The 23,070-nt window shown below is 29.0% G+C and overlaps 1 protein-coding gene across 1 annotated transcript; it reads right to left on the reverse strand.

Annotated features, from left to right (window-relative positions):
• Positions 1-549: 549 nt before the first annotated feature.
• Positions 550-17,233, reverse strand: LOC136083160 (chitin deacetylase 8-like). The gene is made up of 12 exons (XM_065802566.1): positions 17,140-17,233; positions 16,839-16,917; positions 9,533-10,089; positions 9,016-9,077; positions 8,596-8,842; positions 8,146-8,370; positions 2,807-2,896; positions 2,171-2,683; positions 1,654-1,715; positions 1,234-1,480; positions 784-1,008; positions 550-677 (listed from the first exon to the last, which is right to left on the reverse strand). The coding sequence occupies exons 1-12, from the start codon at positions 17,231-17,233 to the stop codon at positions 550-552; spliced, it is 2,529 nt and encodes an 842-aa protein (XP_065658638.1).
• Positions 17,234-23,070: the final 5,837 nt, after the last annotated feature.

A 23,070-nucleotide genomic window follows, 5' to 3' on the forward strand; every position in this document is an offset into this window, starting at 1 on the left:
CAGTTCATTAACAAAAAGATCACAGAGGCAAAGATATAACGTGATGTGGGAAATAGTTCTAACTTTTAAGTGAAAAATAGCTTTCTGAATTGAATTTAATAATGCGGCAAAACGAACTGGGCAAATTTAAAAAAAAAATTGCTTAATTCAAATGGAAGCTTTTTCCATCATTTTAAGAATCATTTTGAATGAAAGCGATAATTATCGTCAATTTACACAGCTCGTTTTATAATATAAAGCGTGAGGATGGGGCTTTGCGTAAACACGATTGCTTTGTGATTCTCAAACATACAAATACATAGTAAAACACACGAATACATAGTGAAAAATTACTTAAGGAAAAATCTTCTTTTTTTTTTCCTTTCTGCAACTTCTCTCTGTCTTCTTCCGTTAAACTGCATTTTCTCCAAAAAGTTGTCATACAAAACCAAAAGTGCGCCGGTATAAAGTAACAAAAAAAGTTGTACTGATGAAAAAATATTATTCAAGTAACTATTATCTACATATTAAACTTGTTAAAAAATTTCGTAATGCTCTAAAATATTATATTTATAGATTACACGAAAACGGCTTTTTATCGAGACCGACCGGCGATTTTATCCATTCAATTGCCTGTTGGGCAGTGACAAAGTAAACGTCGCTAAACTTTCGAACATCGTTCAAGAACCTTATGACAGCTAAAAAAGAAAGAAAATGTTTTCTTAAATAATTAAAAATGAAATTGCAGGAAAACGCAAACGTTTCTATTCATTAGAAGATATATCTAAAAATCATTTTTAATACCATCTTTACGGTAAGGTGCATTATCGAACCAAGTCGAATGGCCGAACATGGGGAAAGGTTGCTTATTATCCTCGTAGTGAAGCTTAAAGTTGGTCATTAACATGTTATACGTGCTTTCTTCAGTTTCTAAGTTTGTACATTCATCGAGCATTGTAGCAAACGTGGTAGCTGATTCGTCGCATTGCAATGTAACCAACGGAATTTCCCATACTCCAGGATACGTAACTAAATGAAAAGTATAAAATTTAAACGCATCAGAGTACGATAACTCAAACAAAAAGTAAAACATGAGCACACAACGAAATAAAAATTCAAACATAAGAACTCAATAAAACAAAAAGTAATACACGATAACTAAAAAATTAAGAGTGACGCACGATAACTCAATAACAAAAAGTAATACACGATGACTCAATAAAAATAACGCTATAACATATGCAAAGTTATTACGTGTTGGGCAGTTAGCCATGTAGCACGGCAAAGAAGGTAAGTAGTCCATCGTATATGGCCACCATCGTGTACCCGGAATGGTTCCCAACGAACTGTCATACAAAAACTGATTTTCAGCTAACACTTTAAACGTGTTTTCTTGGCTTGCAAGAAACGGAGTTCTCCATCCGAGTGTAGTTGTTCCGACTTCTTGCTGAATAGTATTTTTTTGTGTTAAAATCTCCATTTGCAGGTCTTCTAATACTGCCTTAAAACGAATAAAATAAAAACTTGCTAACAAGTAAAAGACACTGACTTTTGTATGTAATCTTTTTACTACAAAATAAAAAAGCTCTCAATACGGTCACTTGACCTTCAAATGAGGTGTTCGCGTGAAAAAATAGTCGAAAACGGAAAAATTAATTTATTTGTGAAACTTACTGTTTTACTCCACCATTCTTCCGGTAATTTGTGAGTTGCCGAATGATCTGCTATCTCATGGCCTATAAAATATAAGAGTATCCTTAAGTACAACGTAGTTATTGTGGACTAAGAAAAAAGAAGACGAAGAAAGTGCAGATCGTAGCGCTCAAATAGGTGTGCATTTTAAATTCAAAACAAAATTGACTTGAGTGGTATGCAAAAGCTTCCGTTTAAATACGGTATTTAATATCGTGTTTAAACGGAAGCTTTGCGTACTACTATATAATGTAGTATGCAAAGCTTCCGTTCTATTTAAATATGATGTTTAAATAAGAACGCGATAAAGAAGGAAAAGTTTTTCTAACTTTATTTAACTTTATATAAAAAACTAACCTCATAACAAAACGTTACTTATTGTTTGCGGATACTTTAATCGTTTACTCTTTTTTTTTTTTCTTCCTATTATTTGTACGGCGGAATTTTCAAGAACTATGAGCGTGAAGTACTTATTTTCAAAACTGTAAAGTTTACTTACCGCTCTGTTGCAACTTCTTTACGTAAGCGTAGTCGGAATTATCACCAGATACGAAAAACGTTGCTTTGATTGGACAACCATTAAAGTTAGTCGAGCCATTAAGTAACTCAGTGTAAAGCTGATATTTTTCTGGTGTAACTCCGTCGTCCATGGTTAATAAGATCATTTGCGGCGTGTTAACTTTTGACAATCCGCCAGGTATATCTGTTCCCGCGCATCTACATGACGGTAAACGACAGTTGGAAACATTGCAGGTTGATACCGATTCAGGTGACTCTGGTAAAACAAGATTTGTTGAGATTAAGTCGGCTTGAGTCGAGGCTGTAAAAAGTTCCGTCATCATGGGTTCATTTGACGAGAATAGAGACTGATCGGTTTCGACCGAAAAACTTTCCGTTGGAACATTTTCTAGAAGCATTGTGTTTGTAGTATCAAACGTTGTAGGCAGTGGTTCTTGAACGATTGATGACTGGTTAAAGGTATTTTCAGATGCAGAATTGGGCTGAAGCAAAGCTGTAAAGTAAATGTTACATGTATCATGTTTATAAGTTTTGAACCTTAAACAAAATTGATAAATAAATAAAAAAATAAAAAATAAATAAAAAAAAATAGAAGAAGAAGATTTCATGAAGTTACTCTGTAAAGTATCTCTTTTGATTACGTTGGCAGACATCTGATGTGCTACTAACAAAAGTAGAACCATTTTCTTCGCCATTTCAGCTTTCTCTAATAAACAAAATCAAAAAATGAAAAGAAAAAGTACATGTAATAAAAAATAAAAAGTAACTGTCGTATCATTTTATTTTTTATTTTTTTAAATAAAAATAATCACATAAAGTCTTGTAACGTTTTTACCTTTTATGATCAGTGTTTAGTTTTTGCTCTTTGTACGATGATATCATAAGTTTGAGTTTCGATTTATAAGAAAAAGAACGGAAACGGTTTTACTAAATACCTTATTTGACTGTCTTTAAACAGCCTTGTTTTTACAAACTACGACCCATTAAATGACTGAATGTAAAAGTCTAAACGCTTTCGATTTATTAGGGAAATCCGTCAATACGTTTACACTCTTTATGTTCAAAACAAATTTTACTAGAATTTGATAATTACGAACTTAGGTGTAAACGTTATACTCTAACTTTTTCTCATAAGTACGTTACGAACAGGAAACGTTAAAACTTTATTAATCGAAACGAGTTTAATTGGCAACATCGTTTATCGTTAAATTTTGCCCTGAGATTCGTTTTGTTGCATTGTTGTTTTTTGTTTTTATAAATAAATATGATTTTTGCATTATGGACATAACCATGTAAATAAAATAAATAAAAGTTTGCAACACTTTTGATGATCTAGACTCAAAACGTGTTGCAAGCAGTGATGATGAGGCGAGTATGTTTCTCTTTTGCTTATTTTACACTGATTAAACGGACTTTATGGCATACTATACGCAATTGGTGACAACATAACTCTATTATTATTAGCGCAACAATATCTTCAAGCATGAATCCTACTTCATAAAAGAATTTCAAAGTTAATATTCATTTGCTTGTGTTTTCGTATATTTCATAACCTTGTCTTTAAAAACGTAGACAGCTTTAATATTATTTTTTATTGTAATTCATGCCCTTTTTTATTGTATTTCAGCGTCATGTACATTAGTTTGTATATTTTCTTAAAATCAGCAATTATGATGGTCTCAAAACTCGTTATCACTGCTAGCAACACACTTTGAATCTAGGTCAACAAAAGTGTTGCGAATTTTTATTGGCATACTTAAGTCCGCATGCAAAAATTGTTCTTTTCTAGAATTTGTTGCCCACAAACCATAATAGATGCGGCAACTTTTTACTTGTAACTTTAGCAACCAGCAAGGGTATAAGAGAATTTTAGTGCTCAAAATAATGGAACGTGCGTTTCATAAGATTCACTCTGTAATGCTTTATTTTTTGAGGTCACTTATAACTTTTTTAAACGGCTCTCAAAAAACTTTCATTTTACTAAAAACAATTTTATTTATGCATTGTTTTACATGAAAGTTTTTTTCTGAAATTGTTTTCTGAAATTGTTTTCTTAATGCAGTGGCGTAACAACCTTAATGCACAAACCGCCCTACAAAATTGACATGCGTGGGCACTTCGATGTTGGAATCAGAAGTTTATTATTATTTGTTTACTTTGTGAAAAATAGATTATAGATTTGTTTATTTTGTGAAAAAAACAAATTTAAAAAAAAAATACGTCTGGTTGAAGTTTTATTGTTTTGAAGAAGTTTAGTTTCAGCTAAAATGATTTTATGTATTGATAAATATAAATAAAAACTCTTTGGAACGCCATTTTCATCATTTAAATTTTTTTATAAAATTAAAGATTGCCGCATTTACGCAAGATAAATAAATGTTAAGTTTTGACATTAACAGATCAAAAAGTAAAGATTTTTAAACAAGCTTAGGCTTACCAGACATACGGTTGCCTAAAGGAAGACATGGAAAAGCCAAAAGTAGGACAAAGGAGAGCATACTTAATTTTAGTAATACCTAATAATTTTTTTCGAAATTATTAAGCCAGCACAAACTAGAACCTTCTGGTTCTAGTTTGTGCTGGCTTATTAATTTAAAGAAGAAAAAAATTTTTTTTTTAAATTAATGGTTAACAAGGTGCTCCCAGAAGTCCTAACGGACTTATCAAAGAGCACCGCGGATGAGGAATTAACTAGGAAGCTAACGCCTCCTTCCTTACCAATGTTGCTTTGTTACCCACGTCGAACTTCCGACCTCATGGTTTTGAACTAGAACTCTAACCACATCTTTATTGAAAAAAATGAAGATGCTAACTATAAATAATGAAGATGCTAACTAAAAATATGTATTCGTCAACGATGCGATGAAGCAAACGAAATGAGTGGTTCTGCATTGGCCTGCAGAAAACAAAAAAAAAAAGAATATTTAACAAAATGCAGAATAAGATCAAGCTATTTTAAATATCGATAAGGGCAATTCGTTTGAACCTGTCTCATAACAAAGTCTAAAGTTAGACGTAAATTTAGCAAGATGCGATTTAGAGAAATAAAAGCGACGCTGCAGAAATTGCAAGAACTTGGAATGCTAAAATGAAAACCCTGAGTTTCTAACCGAAAATGAAACACCGTTTTCCACCGCTTTCCACCACTTTCCACCGCGTAGTCCAGATACGAGCTCCCTACCTGGAGTAGATTTGCGAATTAGCGTATCCCCGACCAAATGTAATGAGTGGTATTTGCAATTATTTGCAACAAAGAAACATTTAAAAAAATGCAGAATGCGTTCATTGCACAAGCCATAATTTATATCTTGTTGTTAAAGATGCAATAAAAAAATAAAAATGTGTCTGCATTTACACTCAAGAAAAATATTCCTTTTTATGATATATTTTTAGAAATTTTATTTTTAATATAAATATATTTTTAGAAATTATATTTTTAATATAAATATATTTTTAGAAATTATATTTTTAATATAAATATATTTTTAGAAATTATATTTTTAATATAAATATATTTTTAGAAATTATATTTTTAATATAAATATATTTTTAGAAATTATATTTTTAATATAAATATATTTTGAGAAATTATATTTTTAATATAAATATATTTTGAGAAATTATATTTTTAATATAAATATATTTTGAGAAATTATATTAACAGCATGGCTTTGCTTTAAAAATCACATGCGAATAAAATTTAAATATAAAAAAATTAATTAATCCAAATCGATGGTACGTAATTGACTTGATGGTTTCTACCACTTGCTGTTAACTTCACTAATTGCTAATAAACTACGTTACACTCGATATAAAAAACAAGAAAAAATGTTTATCATGAAGCTTAAACAATAAAAGATATATAAAAAAATTAGAGTTGAATTTTACGTGAGTTAAAATATGTTTTAAAAAACAAGAACAACTTCAAAAGCTATTCTTGATTTTTAAAAAAGCAAAATAAAAATGTAGATCTAAATGTAGCAAAATTAATTTGAACCTGTCTTATAACATTTTGCTCTGTTTATGATGCAAATTTTCTATCTGTGATAAAACAATAAATCAAAAAAGCTCAAATGCTTCTTGGAAGACAAATGGTTTTAAAAAATCATCAAACAAAGCTATATATAAATTACTTAAAAACAAAAATACCTTTAAATAAAAAATTATACAAAGATAACAAACAGCTATTTGAAAAAACTCGTAAAAACTTAAAAAAGAGTTACTACTCATAGTTAATTGAATATGTTAAGAACGACTCTAAAGACACTTGGAAAACATTAAGAGAAATTGATGGAAAACAAAAAACTTGCAAAGGCCTTACCGCAGGTGATTAGAGTGGATAACAAAGATTTTTTTGAACCTAGATTATTAGCTCATGAGTTTAACGAATTCTTCATTGACATCGGTTCCAAACTGGCAAGTAAAATTCCTAATACCCAAATTGTGTTCAATAACTTTGTTAAACCGATGGATGATTGCATTTGCTCCAATGAATTGTCTTCTAAGCTATCATTTTAGGAGCCTTAAGTGTCATTTAAATTTATTTAAAAACAAAGCCTCAGGAGCTGATGAAATGAACGGAAACTTAGTCTTAGAATGCTTTGAACAACTAAACGAGATATTTTTTTTTTAATTTTCAAAGCGTCAAAACAGAAAGGAGTTTTTCTTGATCAGTTAAAAATAGCCAAGATAATCCCAATCTACAGAGAAGAAAACAGAGCTTATATATGTAACAACCGACCTTTCTCTATTCTATCAACATTTTCGAAAATTTAAAAAAAAACTATTTACAATAGATTATATAATTATTTTAAGGAGAAAAAATTTTTTTTATAAAAATCAATTTGGTTTTAAAAGAAATAGTTCTACTGAGCAAGCAATCATCCAATTCGTCCGTGAAATCTCTTTCAAAAATTTACAATTCTCTTAGGTGTTTTTTTTTTAGATTTATCATTAGGATTTGATACAGTAATTCATGGCATTTATGTTTTTTTAATATGGTTTTTCAGCTTATTTCCTTTTTTTTTTATTTATTTTTTTAATTTTCGTATACCGTACGTATGAGTTGCATTGTTTCCAATAAATACGGAAAAAACGCTATAAATACGGAAGTCATAGGAAATATCTTTTTATATCCGGAGCTAAAACTTTCTAGATACCCACTGTGTAAATCAGTTCATTAACAAAAAGATCACAGAGGCAAAGATATAACGTGATGTGGGAAATAGTTCTAACTTTTAAGTGAAAAATAGCTTTCTGAATTGAATTTAATAATGCGGCAAAACGAACTGGGCAAATTTAAAAAAAAAATTGCTTAATTCAAATGGAAGCTTTTTCCATCATTTTAAGAATCATTTTGAATGAAAGCGATAATTATCGTCAATTTACACAGCTCGTTTTATAATATAAAGCGTGAGGATGGGGCTTTGCGTAAACACGATTGCTTTGTGATTCTCAAACATACAAATACATAGTAAAACACACGAATACATAGTGAAAAATTACTTAAGGAAAAATCTTCTTTTTTTTTTCCTTTCTGCAACTTCTCTCTGTCTTCTTCCGTTAAACTGCATTTTCTCCAAAAAGTTGTCATACAAAACCAAAAGTGCGCCGGTATAAAGTAACAAAAAAAGTTGTACTGATGAAAAAATATTATTCAAGTAACTATTATCTACATATTAAACTTGTTAAAAAATTTCGTAATGCTCTAAAATATTATATTTATAGATTACACGAAAACGGCTTTTTATCGAGACCGACCGGCGATTTTATCCATTCAATTGCCTGTTGGGCAGTGACAAAGTAAACGTCGCTAAACTTTCGAACATCGTTCAAGAACCTTATGACAGCTAAAAAAGAAAGAAAATGTTTTCTTAAATAATTAAAAATGAAATTGCAGGAAAACGCAAACGTTTCTATTCATTAGAAGATATATCTAAAAATCATTTTTAATACCATCTTTACGGTAAGGTGCATTATCGAACCAAGTCGAATGGCCGAACATGGGGAAAGGTTGCTTATTATCCTCGTAGTGAAGCTTAAAGTTGGTCATTAACATGTTATACGTGCTTTCTTCAGTTTCTAAGTTTGTACATTCATCGAGCATTGTAGCAAACGTGGTAGCTGATTCGTCGCATTGCAATGTAACCAACGGAATTTCCCATACTCCAGGATACGTAACTAAATGAAAAGTATAAAATTTAAACGCATCAGAGTACGATAACTCAAACAAAAAGTAAAACATGAGCACACAACGAAATAAAAATTCAAACATAAGAACTCAATAAAACAAAAAGTAATACACGATAACTAAAAAATTAAGAGTGACGCACGATAACTCAATAACAAAAAGTAATACACGATGACTCAATAAAAATAACGCTATAACATATGCAAAGTTATTACGTGTTGGGCAGTTAGCCATGTAGCACGGCAAAGAAGGTAAGTAGTCCATCGTATATGGCCACCATCGTGTACCCGGAATGGTTCCCAACGAACTGTCATACAAAAACTGATTTTCAGCTAACACTTTAAACGTGTTTTCTTGGCTTGCAAGAAACGGAGTTCTCCATCCGAGTGTAGTTGTTCCGACTTCTTGCTGAATAGTATTTTTTTGTGTTAAAATCTCCATTTGCAGGTCTTCTAATACTGCCTTAAAACGAATAAAATAAAAACTTGCTAACAAGTAAAAGACACTGACTTTTGTATGTAATCTTTTTACTACAAAATAAAAAAGCTCTCAATACGGTCACTTGACCTTCAAATGAGGTGTTCGCGTGAAAAAATAGTCGAAAACGGAAAAATTAATTTATTTGTGAAACTTACTGTTTTACTCCACCATTCTTCCGGTAATTTGTGAGTTGCCGAATGATCTGCTATCTCATGGCCTATAAAATATAAGAGTATCCTTAAGTACAACGTAGTTATTGTGGACTAAGAAAAAAGAAGACGAAGAAAGTGCAGATCGTAGCGCTCAAATAGGTGTGCATTTTAAATTCAAAACAAAATTGACTTGAGTGGTATGCAAAAGCTTCCGTTTAAATACGGTATTTAATATCGTGTTTAAACGGAAGCTTTGCGTACTACTATATAATGTAGTATGCAAAGCTTCCGTTCTATTTAAATATGATGTTTAAATAAGAACGCGATAAAGAAGGAAAAGTTTTTCTAACTTTATTTAACTTTATATAAAAAACTAACCTCATAACAAAACGTTACTTATTGTTTGCGGATACTTTAATCGTTTACTCTTTTTTTTTTTTCTTCCTATTATTTGTACGGCGGAATTTTCAAGAACTATGAGCGTGAAGTACTTATTTTCAAAACTGTAAAGTTTACTTACCGCTCTGTTGCAACTTCTTTACGTAAGCGTAGTCGGAATTATCACCAGATACGAAAAACGTTGCTTTGATTGGACAACCATTAAAGTTAGTCGAGCCATTAAGTAACTCAGTGTAAAGCTGATATTTTTCTGGTGTAACTCCGTCGTCCATGGTTAATAAGATCATTTGCGGCGTGTTAACTTTTGACAATCCGCCAGGTATATCTGTTCCCGCGCATCTACATGACGGTAAACGACAGTTGGAAACATTGCAGGTTGATACCGATTCAGGTGACTCTGGTAAAACAAGATTTGTTGAGATTAAGTCGGCTTGAGTCGAGGCTGTAAAAAGTTCCGTCATCATGGGTTCATTTGACGAGAATAGAGACTGATCGGTTTCGACCGAAAAACTTTCCGTTGGAACATTTTCTAGAAGCATTGTGTTTGTAGTATCAAACGTTGTAGGCAGTGGTTCTTGAACGATTGATGACTGGTTAAAGGTATTTTCAGATGCAGAATTGGGCTGAAGCAAAGCTGTAAAGTAAATGTTACATGTATCATGTTTATAAGTTTTGAACCTTAAACAAAATTGATAAATAAATAAAAAAATAAAAAATAAATAAAAAAAAATAGAAGAAGAAGATTTCATGAAGTTACTCTGTAAAGTATCTCTTTTGATTACGTTGGCAGACATCTGATGTGCTACTAACAAAAGTAGAACCATTTTCTTCGCCATTTCAGCTTTCTCTAATAAACAAAATCAAAAAATGAAAAGAAAAAGTACATGTAATAAAAAATAAAAAGTAACTGTCGTATCATTTTATTTTTTATTTTTTTAAATAAAAATAATCACATAAAGTCTTGTAACGTTTTTACCTTTTATGATCAGTGTTTAGTTTTTGCTCTTTGTACGATGATATCATAAGTTTGAGTTTCGATTTATAAGAAAAAGAACGGAAACGGTTTTACTAAATACCTTATTTGACTGTCTTTAAACAGCCTTGTTTTTACAAACTACGACCCATTAAATGACTGAATGTAAAAGTCTAAACGCTTTCGATTTATTAGGGAAATCCGTCAATACGTTTACACTCTTTATGTTCAAAACAAATTTTACTAGAATTTGATAATTACGAACTTAGGTGTAAACGTTATACTCTAACTTTTTCTCATAAGTACGTTACGAACAGGAAACGTTAAAACTTTATTAATCGAAACGAGTTTAATTGGCAACATCGTTTATCGTTAAATTTTGCCCTGAGATTCGTTTTGTTGCATTGTTGTTTTTTGTTTTTATAAATAAATATGATTTTTGCATTATGGACATAACCATGTAAATAAAATAAATAAAAGTTTGCAACACTTTTGATGATCTAGACTCAAAACGTGTTGCAAGCAGTGATGATGAGGCGAGTATGTTTCTCTTTTGCTTATTTTACACTGATTAAACGGACTTTATGGCATACTATACGCAATTGGTGACAACATAACTCTATTATTATTAGCGCAACAATATCTTCAAGCATGAATCCTACTTCATAAAAGAATTTCAAAGTTAATATTCATTTGCTTGTGTTTTCGTATATTTCATAACCTTGTCTTTAAAAACGTAGACAGCTTTAATATTATTTTTTATTGTAATTCATGCCCTTTTTTATTGTATTTCAGCGTCATGTACATTAGTTTGTATATTTTCTTAAAATCAGCAATTATGATGGTCTCAAAACTCGTTATCACTGCTAGCAACACACTTTGAATCTAGGTCAACAAAAGTGTTGCGAATTTTTATTGGCATACTTAAGTCCGCATGCAAAAATTGTTCTTTTCTAGAATTTGTTGCCCACAAACCATAATAGATGCGGCAACTTTTTACTTGTAACTTTAGCAACCAGCAAGGGTATAAGAGAATTTTAGTGCTCAAAATAATGGAACGTGCGTTTCATAAGATTCACTCTGTAATGCTTTATTTTTTGAGGTCACTTATAACTTTTTTAAACGGCTCTCAAAAAACTTTCATTTTACTAAAAACAATTTTATTTATGCATTGTTTTACATGAAAGTTTTTTTCTGAAATTGTTTTCTGAAATTGTTTTCTTAATGCAGTGGCGTAACAACCTTAATGCACAAACCGCCCTACAAAATTGACATGCGTGGGCACTTCGATGTTGGAATCAGAAGTTTATTATTATTTGTTTACTTTGTGAAAAATAGATTATAGATTTGTTTATTTTGTGAAAAAAACAAATTTAAAAAAAAAATACGTCTGGTTGAAGTTTTATTGTTTTGAAGAAGTTTAGTTTCAGCTAAAATGATTTTATGTATTGATAAATATAAATAAAAACTCTTTGGAACGCCATTTTCATCATTTAAATTTTTTTATAAAATTAAAGATTGCCGCATTTACGCAAGATAAATAAATGTTAAGTTTTGACATTAACAGATCAAAAAGTAAAGATTTTTAAACAAGCTTAGGCTTACCAGACATACGGTTGCCTAAAGGAAGACATGGAAAAGCCAAAAGTAGGACAAAGGAGAGCATACTTAATTTTAGTAATACCTAATAATTTTTTTCGAAATTATTAAGCCAGCACAAACTAGAACCTTCTGGTTCTAGTTTGTGCTGGCTTATTAATTTAAAGAAGAAAAAAATTTTTTTTTTAAATTAATGGTTAACAAGGTGCTCCCAGAAGTCCTAACGGACTTATCAAAGAGCACCGCGGATGAGGAATTAACTAGGAAGCTAACGCCTCCTTCCTTACCAATGTTGCTTTGTTACCCACGTCGAACTTCCGACCTCATGGTTTTGAACTAGAACTCTAACCACATCTTTATTGAAAAAAATGAAGATGCTAACTATAAATAATGAAGATGCTAACTAAAAATATGTATTCGTCAACGATGCGATGAAGCAAACGAAATGAGTGGTTCTGCATTGGCCTGCAGAAAACAAAAAAAAAAAGAATATTTAACAAAATGCAGAATAAGATCAAGCTATTTTAAATATCGATAAGGGCAATTCGTTTGAACCTGTCTCATAACAAAGTCTAAAGTTAGACGTAAATTTAGCAAGATGCGATTTAGAGAAATAAAAGCGACGCTGCAGAAATTGCAAGAACTTGGAATGCTAAAATGAAAACCCTGAGTTTCTAACCGAAAATGAAACACCGTTTTCCACCGCTTTCCACCACTTTCCACCGCGTAGTCCAGATACGAGCTCCCTACCTGGAGTAGATTTGCGAATTAGCGTATCCCCGACCAAATGTAATGAGTGGTATTTGCAATTATTTGCAACAAAGAAACATTTAAAAAAATGCAGAATGCGTTCATTGCACAAGCCATAATTTATATCTTGTTGTTAAAGATGCAATAAAAAAATAAAAATGTGTCTGCATTTACACTCAAGAAAAATATTCCTTTTTATGATATATTTTTAGAAATTTTATTTTTAATATAAATATATTTTTAGAAATTATATTTTTAATATAAATATATTTTTAGAAATTATATTTTTAATATAAATATATTTTTAGAAATTATATTTTTAATATAAATATATTTTTAGAAATTATATTTTTAATATAAATATATTTTTAGAAATTATATTTTTAATATAAATATATTTTGAGAAATTATATTTTTAATATAAATATATTTTGAGAAATTATATTTTTAATATAAATATATTTTGAGACAACGCAATTTTTATAAACATAATGCAATAAAATTAGGCACCGCCGATTCGGTTCGTAAAATCCGCAAAAAATCAGGCCGACTTATTTTGCGGATTAAAACAGTCCGATCGTTAAATATTTTACAAACCATAATCCGAAAAATAATTTACGAACTGCTAGCGAATTTTTATTTTGCGGATTTTTTTTGATGTTCGGATTATTAATCCGAAAAACTTTTACGAATCAATTTAACTTTAATTATTATTAATTATACGAATCGCGTTCCGTTCGCATAACCATTAAATGGTGTGGTCCAAATAAGTTACATTTTTATTGTGCGCGTCCTATAAATAGTGGATTTCTTTTTTATTTTCAACCATTCCTATTTGGAAATCTTAACCTACAACATATCGTTCAACAGATCAACAAGTCTACTTCACTTACATTTATTACGGTAAGCCATTATATTATTTTGATTTAAAAGTTAAGAATTTTTCAAACTCAGTTTTTGCGGGATTTTTTTTTTTTTTTTTTTTGTGGATCAAATTCTTCGGCGAGTTAATTTGCTTTGCGGATTGCTTCAATTAGTGGATTGATCCGATAAAATTTATATTATTATGTTTCTTCTACTTAAATAGAAATAGAAATAAAAATAGAAATAGAGATAAAAACTACTTTGAGAAATTGTTACGTTTATTTCAACAATTAAGGCAAATAATTAGTTCTTTTGTTAAAAACATTATGCATGCCTCTAAAATATCATTTATTGTTAAGACAATTATTAAGGAAAAAATTTCAATTAACTTTTAAATAATTAGTTCGTTTTCGTAAACTGTTTGCATGCACCACGTTTTATTAAGGCAAATATTAAGGATATAACATTTGCTTAATATTTTTAATAATACTCCCTCAATATTTTCAAAATATTCAGGCAGATATTTCAATTAAAAGACCGTAAATCGAAAATGTAATTTGATCCGTGTTTTCGAATTTTTAACCCGCAGAGTAATTCGTATTGATATTCAGGGTGCGTATTCACAAAACTTTCGTAACTTTTGCGCAGCTCAACTAAGGTTACGGAAATCGTAAGTTCATGTTACAATTTGGTATTCACCAATGTTTTGCAGCATTTCCGTAAAGTTAGGGTTGCCGTAAAGTAACCGTAAAGTTAAATTAACTGTAAAGTTAGGGTTGCGCATGAGTTGCGCTGAACTTACGCAAAAACTTACGCAAAAAACAACCAAGTTGATTTTTTTTGAATGAACCAAGTTTTCGTAATTTTATAAAACAAACTTTTCTAATATTGAATTCATATAATTTTTAACTAATTTAAATTAGGGATTATTACTAAGTCATTTTTAATATCTCCAAATATTGCAAAATTATACAAACTCTCTATTTAAAGTTAGGGAGATATCGACTTACATACAACAAAATAAAATCAACCTATTTATCCGTCTGTTATTATAATAAAGTAACTTTTGAAATCATCAATTCTCAGCTTAACTATTGTTCATTAAAATATTCGTTTTTAGATGATATAAAGGAATTATGTAAGATCCATAAAATAAATATGAAAAACTTAATTCAGGATAAGAAGAAAGTAAAAATTAATATTTCAGAAAATTCCTGAAGATACTTATAAAATTTTAGTACAGGCAATTCAATGTTGGAATGCAAAGCAACAGCGAACAATTTTCAAAAATACTTTTGAAGAAAACATTCCAAGTGAGCTACTTTATTCTCTCTTTATATATCTTAAACTATTTTTATGTATTTTTACCTTGTAAAAACATTTACAGAGGGTGTTTAATAAAATAATAATAATAATAACTAATTAATATTTTTTACAGCCTAATATAATAATAATAATATTTTTATAAGACTCTGCTATAAAAACTAAATACTTTTTATTGAATATTTATTTAGTAAAAAATATTACTATGAAAATCAACATCTCAAAGAGTTTTCTCAAAGAGCATCATCAACATCTGAAAGAGTTTTCTCAAAAGCAGGGAATATATACAGCTCGAGAAGAACCTTATATACAAAAGCAGGGAATATATAAAGCTCGAGAAGAATCTTTCAATCTCAAAGGTTGAGATGTTGGTATATATGAAAGAAAACACTAAACAACTCAGCAAAATTCAAGACATTGAGTGACCAGGAAATGAATTTGGAAAATGGTTCATTTTCAGTGTGATTTTGAATTTTTTTATTTCTTAACATGAAAATCATTTCCTTTTATTGTATATTTGAATATTGTAAATAAATAAAAATGAATCTTATTTCAAAAGCATTCTTTATTCAGAATCCGTATAAAACCGTAAAAATAATATCGGTTCGGATTCCAATTCGAAATTTTTTTTTCGAATCGGAATCCGAACCAATTGCAATCCGATTCGAGAGCATAGAATCGGATTGCAGTCCAAAAAAATAATCCGAAAAAATTTTAACGAATTTTTTTCCGATACATTACTTTCGGATCAAATCAATCCGTAAGTAATTTGAACCGTTCAGCATAGATGGTTTGGTGTACAATCCGACAATCCGATAAGCAGTAACGGATCGGTGGTCTCTAAATATAATGAGTTTATATCTTTAACAATGCTATAGAGATGTTTTCTAAACAATCCAAAATTGCATCCTTAAAATTAAGCACGAGCGTTACCGCAATTCGATAAATTTCGGCAATGCGGTAAATTGCCATATTAGAAAAGAAATGGGGAGGCGCTCAGTTACAAATGCGATATTTAGTTAGGTAATCGTGATGCTGTCATTTCTATGAAGCGAATCGTTTGGCGGTTTATTGAGAGTTAACTTTTATGGAAAAGCGGAGTGCGATTTAATGCGATTTTTATCGCTTTTTATTGCATAATCGAAAAAAGTCGCTTTTCTTCTAACCGCTAATGCGGTAACGCCAGTGCTTATTACAAACTCATGACTCAATTATTTAATATATAAAAAATATAAATGAGAGCAAAAACTGGTTCTATAGTTATGGAAAAATAAATAAAATATCCGCAATTAAACTTATTAACTTTATTTTTAAATTAGATATTACCATTTAAAAAATAAAGAAAAGCCGGACCATGCTTTCTCGCGAAGTATGGTCGGACTTTTTACAAAAACGCTAACATTTTATTAAAAATGATCCTAAAAAACAGTGTTCTTGCGTAGGGTTTATAATAATAGAATTTTTAAAATGGAAATCTATCTTAATTATGTTGGAGTATGAAAAGAAGTTTTAAGACGCCAATTAAAAACCTTTCAAATAGCTTTTGTAGTTTTGTGGGTAGATAAATACAATTTTTCAAATGATCTTTTTTAGTATATTTTCTCATGGCCACTTTTACAACGTTATGCAACGAATAACCAAGGATGCGGAGTCCTAAAAAGAACTACGGATTTGAAAGTTACAAAAAGATTACCTCCTCTTAGTTTTTGGTATCCAGGAGCTCTAAAAATACAAAAAAACTTATGGGCTACTTAAGGGAAAAAAAAGACTTTTGTTAGAGAAACAATCAACCTTTGAACTTGGAGTCCTTAGCTATAATAGCGGAAAGAACTTCGGCTCTCCTGGCTTAAGAGCAATAAGTTCTAAGTCATTAATTCTCACGAATTTTTCTCTTATAGCAGATTATATATTAACCAACACATTTGGAGCTTCTGGACACCAGAGACCAGGAAAAAAATAGAGATATAAAGCCGGAGTCCATTCAGGACTCCACATCCCTGCAAATAACTTAAAGATTATTATAAATTTCATTTACTTTATATAGTATGTACAAGTAGCACTAAATTAGTTTTCAAACTAATTAAGAATATCATCATGTGTCTCACCGTTAAGATAAAAAACTCATCCAATGTTTTGTGGTGGAACTTTTGCAACAATAAATTTATGACTACTTTCTTTTTAAAAAATAATACAACCAATATTATTTTAAAAAATAATACAAGTCTTTGAAAAAAGTTGTACAATATCAGTAACAGGAAATTTAATAACATCAAATTTAACAACTAAATGAAGCTCATATTTTATGTTACACATTTTTCCTAATGGTCCTACAAAATAATTTTGGGACTTCTGCTGCTCCATCAACTGTTTTAAACAAAAATCTAAAGGGAAGCTCATTCTGATGCAGATTGCAGCCTTTAGTGTGAAGTTTTCGTCCAAGTTTTTTTCTAACTAAAAAACCATTCCTATTTTATAAAATGTGTTCTCAAAAACTTTATAGAGGCTCTGAGCTTTTTTTTTTCCTGTTGCTTCAACAAGATAAAACTTTGAGAGTAAGATATTCCCCGACATAAAAGCTAGTAAGAAGTCCTTTAGTCACTACCATTTGAAGTTTTTTTCTGTAGATCTCTTTTGTACAACTTCACCATCTTCTATTTTTATTTCTTTTATAACTAAAGTTTACTAAATTAAACTAAATTAATTTTACCATCAACACCAAAGCAAACAAGTTCAACACCAAAGCAAACAAGTTCAACACCAAAGCAAACAAGATTTTAAATCCAATAAAACTTTACCCATCTTCTTTTGACTGTCTATTTTGGATTTGTCTATAACTAAAACTGATGTCATTACTGGATTATTAAAGAGCCCTTATAGATAGAGCATAAAAAGATTTTCTAGTGCAGCACTAATCGAACTTCCTGTATCATATCTAATCAAACCAATAGCATACTTTGGAAGATTCTAAAGATTGTAGAGTCCTGATGATTTTCTTTCAGGCTCCATATCTATAGAAAAATTATAAAGTTATGTAAAAAATAAATTTTTTAGTTTAAAATAAATTTTATATTGAAAAAAAAATCCCAAAATTCAACTAATTGATTTAAATTTAATATATTCCATAAAATAGAAATTAAAGTTTCTACTTTTTAAATTAAAACTCAAACTCTAGCGAGTTGCTACACTGTAGAAGATTCTAATAATGCCATTTTTGAAAGTAATATTTCTTGTTGCATTGATTGTTTAAAATATAAAAGAATGTGGATGAAATGTTTTTAGTCCATACATGATCAATTAAATCAAGTTGAAATGATCTTTTTGAACCAAACCTTACTCTATTTCTTATATATAAGTTTTTTAAAGAAAAATAAATATTATTTGTTATATATTTAAATATATAACTTTATTATATATTTATTATATATTTAAATATACTTTATCATACCACTAATATGAAACTATTTGTATTTGTAGTAATACATTACTATTTATATTATTAAAAAATTTCAAATATGCAACTCATTTTTTACCACCACGTCAAGTTGTAAAGAAATTTAGGTTCAAACCTTAAGTATTTAGGGTAAAGTCCCTAATTTTGTCGAAAAAAAAGTTATTCAAAAGTATGTCAACCTGGGTCTCAAAAGAAGCGTATTTTCATAGAGATTTTAAAAATGTTATTCATTTGTAATAAAAATAAGTATTTTTTGTATTATTGCTGAATAACATTCTATTGAAGTTTTTTAAAGAGTTTTTAGCATTTTTTCACATAATTTTTTTGTCAATAAATTTTAAGGAAAAATATTTATGTTTTCTAAAATTTCTATGAAAATACGCTTCTTTTGAGATCCTGTTGACATATTTTTGAATAACTTTTTTTTCGACAATATTAGGGACTTTACCATAATACTAAAGATTTGAACCTAAATATCTTTACAACTTGACGTGATGGTAAAAAATGAGTTGCATATTTGAAATCAAAATGAGAAATGCTATACAAAAAACAAATTGTTTGCTCGGAACTAGAAAAAAAATTTTTTTTGTTGACCTGTGAAATCAGTACCAGGAAAGGAACCTAAATATTAAATGATAATTTCAAGTGGTTTCACACAAAATTCATAGTAATGTACTTCATCTTAAGAATAATATTTACTATATCCAAAAAAATTCAAACTTTTTTCTTACGCAGTAAGTGAACATTAAAGGTAACCGAAGATTAACTTTTTTCCATATCATAATTATTATTATTTATATAAGTTTTACAGTTATGCTGGAACTATAAGTTGGATAACTGTTGTTAAGAAAGTAAAGATCATAAATAATCTGTACGTGGGTGATTCTGTTTTATAATATAATTTTATAATAGGGTTAGGATATTTACCAAACATGATTTTTGTGTTATTATGTGTTTTACGCTTGTTTAGGGTTGCCAGACGACCGGGAAAAGAAGGATATGTCCTCCTTTTTATCATTTGTCCGGCAGGCGAAGCTGAAAACATTTAAACTGTACAACTTTTTTATTATTTTAATTTTTTAATTTTTTTTATATGCTTTTTCTTTTTACTATATTTTCTTATTTAAAATTAGCTATTTTTAAAACTGTTTAAGTTTTAGAGTATTTGATTAACGTTCTATTCTTTAAAACGTCAAGTTCTACTAATAAATCCGCGGATTTCACTTTTCCAATTGCATTGCAATGTTTATTTTGTCTTGTTTCATTCATTTATTTAACTGTTTGACAAACAATTTACGATTTCTTCTGTATGTAATTTTGTGTTTAATTTACGCGTTCTTTTGTTGTTCTATAGATAAATTTAAAAGAATTTAAAATTTAATATATAGCTCTTATTGACTTGATAAAGTAGCTATAGACTGCCTTGTTAACAGTGAGGAACATAAAAAAAAATTGACGTCCTATTACAATCTAAAACTCAAAGATATTGCAGAAAGCCTACACAGCTGAAGCAACATTGGGATTTCGTATAAAATTTTGGTATAAAACATTAAAATATACTATATTTTGTTGTTAATTCTTATCCGGTTCAGTACCGTGACGAGAGGGTTAAAGTCTCACCAACCACAATATAAAAACCCATTAGCAAACCAAAATTTTGAAAACAACCATGAAAAAAAAAGCCATGCTGTTAATATAATTTCTAAAAATATATTTATATTAAAAATATAATTTCTCAAAATATATTTATATTAAAAATATAATTTCACGAAATATATTTATATTAAAAATATAATTTCTATAAATATATTTATATTAAAAATATAATTTCTAAAAATATATTTATATTAAAAATATAATTTCTCAAAATATATTTATATTAAAAATATAATTTCTCAAAATATATTTATATTAAAAATATAATTTCTCAAAATATATTTATATTAAAAATATAATTTCTCAAAATATATTTATATTAAAAATATAATTTCTAAAAATATATTTATATTAAAAATATAATTTCTAAAAATATATTTATATTAAAAATATAATTTCTAAAAATATATTTATATTAAAAATATAATTTCTAAAAATATATTTATATTAAAAATATAATTTCTCAAAATATATTTATATTAAAAATATAATTTCTAAAAATATATTTATATTAAAAATATAATTTCTAAAAATATATTTATATTAAAAATATAATTTCTAAAAATATATTTATATTAAAAATATAATTTCTAAAAATATATTTATATTAAAAATATAATTTCTAAAAATATATTTATATTAAAAATATAATTTCTAAAAATATATCATAAAAAGGAATTTTTTTCTAGAGTGTAAATGCAGACACATTTTTATTTTTTTATTGCATCTTTAACAACAAGATATAAATTATGGCTTGTCCAATTAACGCATTCTGCATTTTGTTAAATGTTTCTTTGTTGCAAATAAATGCAAATACCACTCATTACATTTTGTCGGGGATACGCTAATTCGCAAATCTACTCCAGGTAGGGAGCTCGTATCTGGACTACGCGGTGGAAAGTGGTGGAAAGCGGTGGAAAACGGTGTTTCATTTTCGGTTAGAAACTCAGGGTTTTCATTTTAGCATTCCAAGTTCTTGCAATTTCTGCAGCGTCGCTTTTATTTCTCTAAATCGCATCTTGCTAAATTTACGTCTAACTTTAGACTTTGTTATGAGACAGGTTCAAACGAATTGCCCTTATCGATATTTAAAATAGCTTGATCTTATTCTGCATTTTGTTAAATATTCTTTTTTTTGTTTTCTGCAGGCCAATGCAGAACCACTCATTTCGTTTGCTTCATCGCATCGTTGACGAATACATATTTTTAGTTAGCATCTTCATTATTTATAGTTAGCATCTTCATTTTTTTCAATAAAGATGTGGTTAGAGTTCTAGTTCAAAACCATGAGGTCGGAAGTTCGACGTGGGTAACAAAGCAACATTGGTAAGGAAGGAGGCGTTAGCTTCCTAGTTAATTCCTCATCCGCGGTGCTCTTTGATAAGTCCGTTAGGACTTCTGGGAGCACCTTGTTAACCATTAATTTAAAAAAAAAAATTTTTTCTTCTTTAAATTAATAAGCCAGCACAAACTAGAACCAGAAGGTTCTAGTTTGTGCTGGCTTAATAATTTCGAAAAAAATTATTAGGTATTACTAAAATTAAGTATGCTCTCCTTTGTCCTACTTTTGGCTTTTCCATGTCTTCCTTTAGGCAACCGTATGTCTGGTAAGCCTAAGCTTGTTTAAAAATCTTTACTTTTTGATCTGTTAATGTCAAAACTTAACATTTATTTATCTTGCGTAAATGCGGCAATCTTTAATTTTATAAAAAATTTAAATGATAAATGGCATTCCAGGTTTTTTGTCTATTTTAAGAATGATAAAATCATTTTAGCTGAAACTAAACTTCTTCAAAACAATAAAACTTCAACCAGACGTATTTTTTTTTAAATTTGTTTTTTTCACAAAATAAACAAATCTATAATCTATTTTTCACAAAGTAAACAAATAATAATAAACTTCTGATTCCAACATCGAAGTGCCAGCACATGTCAATTTTGTAGGGCGGTTTGTGCATTAAGGTTGTTACGCCACTGCATTAAGAAAACAATTTCAGAAAACAATTTCAGAAAAAAACTTTCATGTAAAACAATGCATAAATAAAATTGTTTTTAGTAAAATGAAAGTTTTTTGAGAGCCGTTTAAAAAAGTTATAAGTGACCTCAAAAAATAAAGCATTACAGAGTGAATCTTATGAAACGCACGTTCCATTATTTTGAGCACTAAATTTATACCCTTGCTGGTTGCTAAAGTTACAAGTAAAAAGTTGCCGCATCTATTATGGTTTGTGGGCAACAAATTCTAGAAAAGAACAATTTTTGCATGCGGACTTAAGTATGCCAATAAAAATTCGCAACACTTTTGTTGACCTAGATTCAAAGTGTGTTGCTAGCAGTGATAACGAGTTTTGAGACCATCATAATTGCTGATTTTAAGAAAATATACAAACTAATGTACATGACGCTGAAATACAATAAAAAAGGGCATGAATTACAATAAAAAATAATATTAAAGCTGTCTACGTTTTTAAAGACAAGGTTATGAAATATACGAAAACACAAGCAAATGAATATTAACTTTGAAATTCTTTTATGAAGTAGGATTAGTCTGAAGATATTGTTGCGCTAATAATAATAGAGTTATGTTGTCACCAATTGCGTATAGTATGCCATAAAGTCCGTTTAATCAGTGTAAAATAATCAAAAGAGAAACATACTCGCCTCATCATCACTGCTTGCAACACGTTTTGAGTCTAGATCATCAAAAGTGTTGCAAACTTTTATTTATTTTATTTACATGGTTATGTCCATAATGCAAAAATCATATTTATTTATAAAAAACAAAAAACAACAATGCAACAAAACGAATCTCAGGGCAAAATTTAACGATAAACGATGTTGCCAATTAAACTCGTTTCGATTAATAAAGTTTTAACGTTTCCTGTTCGTAACGTACTTATGAGAAAAAGTTAGAGTATAACGTTTACACCTAAGTTCGTAATTATCAAATTCTAGTAAAATTTGTTTTGAACATAAAGAGTGTAAACGTATTGACGGATTTCCCTAATAAATCGAAAGCGTTTAGACTTTTACATTCAGTCAT

This window comes from Hydra vulgaris, chromosome 08 (assembly GCF_038396675.1).
Source record: "Hydra vulgaris chromosome 08, alternate assembly HydraT2T_AEP".
NCBI classification, from domain to species: Eukaryota; Metazoa; Cnidaria; class Hydrozoa; order Anthoathecata; family Hydridae; genus Hydra; species Hydra vulgaris.

What these genes read in the sequence shown, in the direction of transcription:
- LOC136083160 (XM_065802566.1), bottom strand. Translation starts at nt 17,233, where the DNA reads ATGTGTAACATAAAATATGAGCTTCATTTAGTTGTTAAATTTGATGTT. An exon ending in AAGAATGGTGGAGTAAAACA is followed by an intron (nt 8,843 to 9,015) that starts GTAAGTTTCACA and finishes ATTCGTTTTAAG; the next exon opens with GCAGTATTAGAAGACCTGCA. An exon ending in TGCACCTTACCGTAAAGATG is followed by an intron (nt 678 to 783) that starts GTATTAAAAATG and finishes TTTCTTTTTTAG; the next exon opens with CTGTCATAAGGTTCTTGAAC.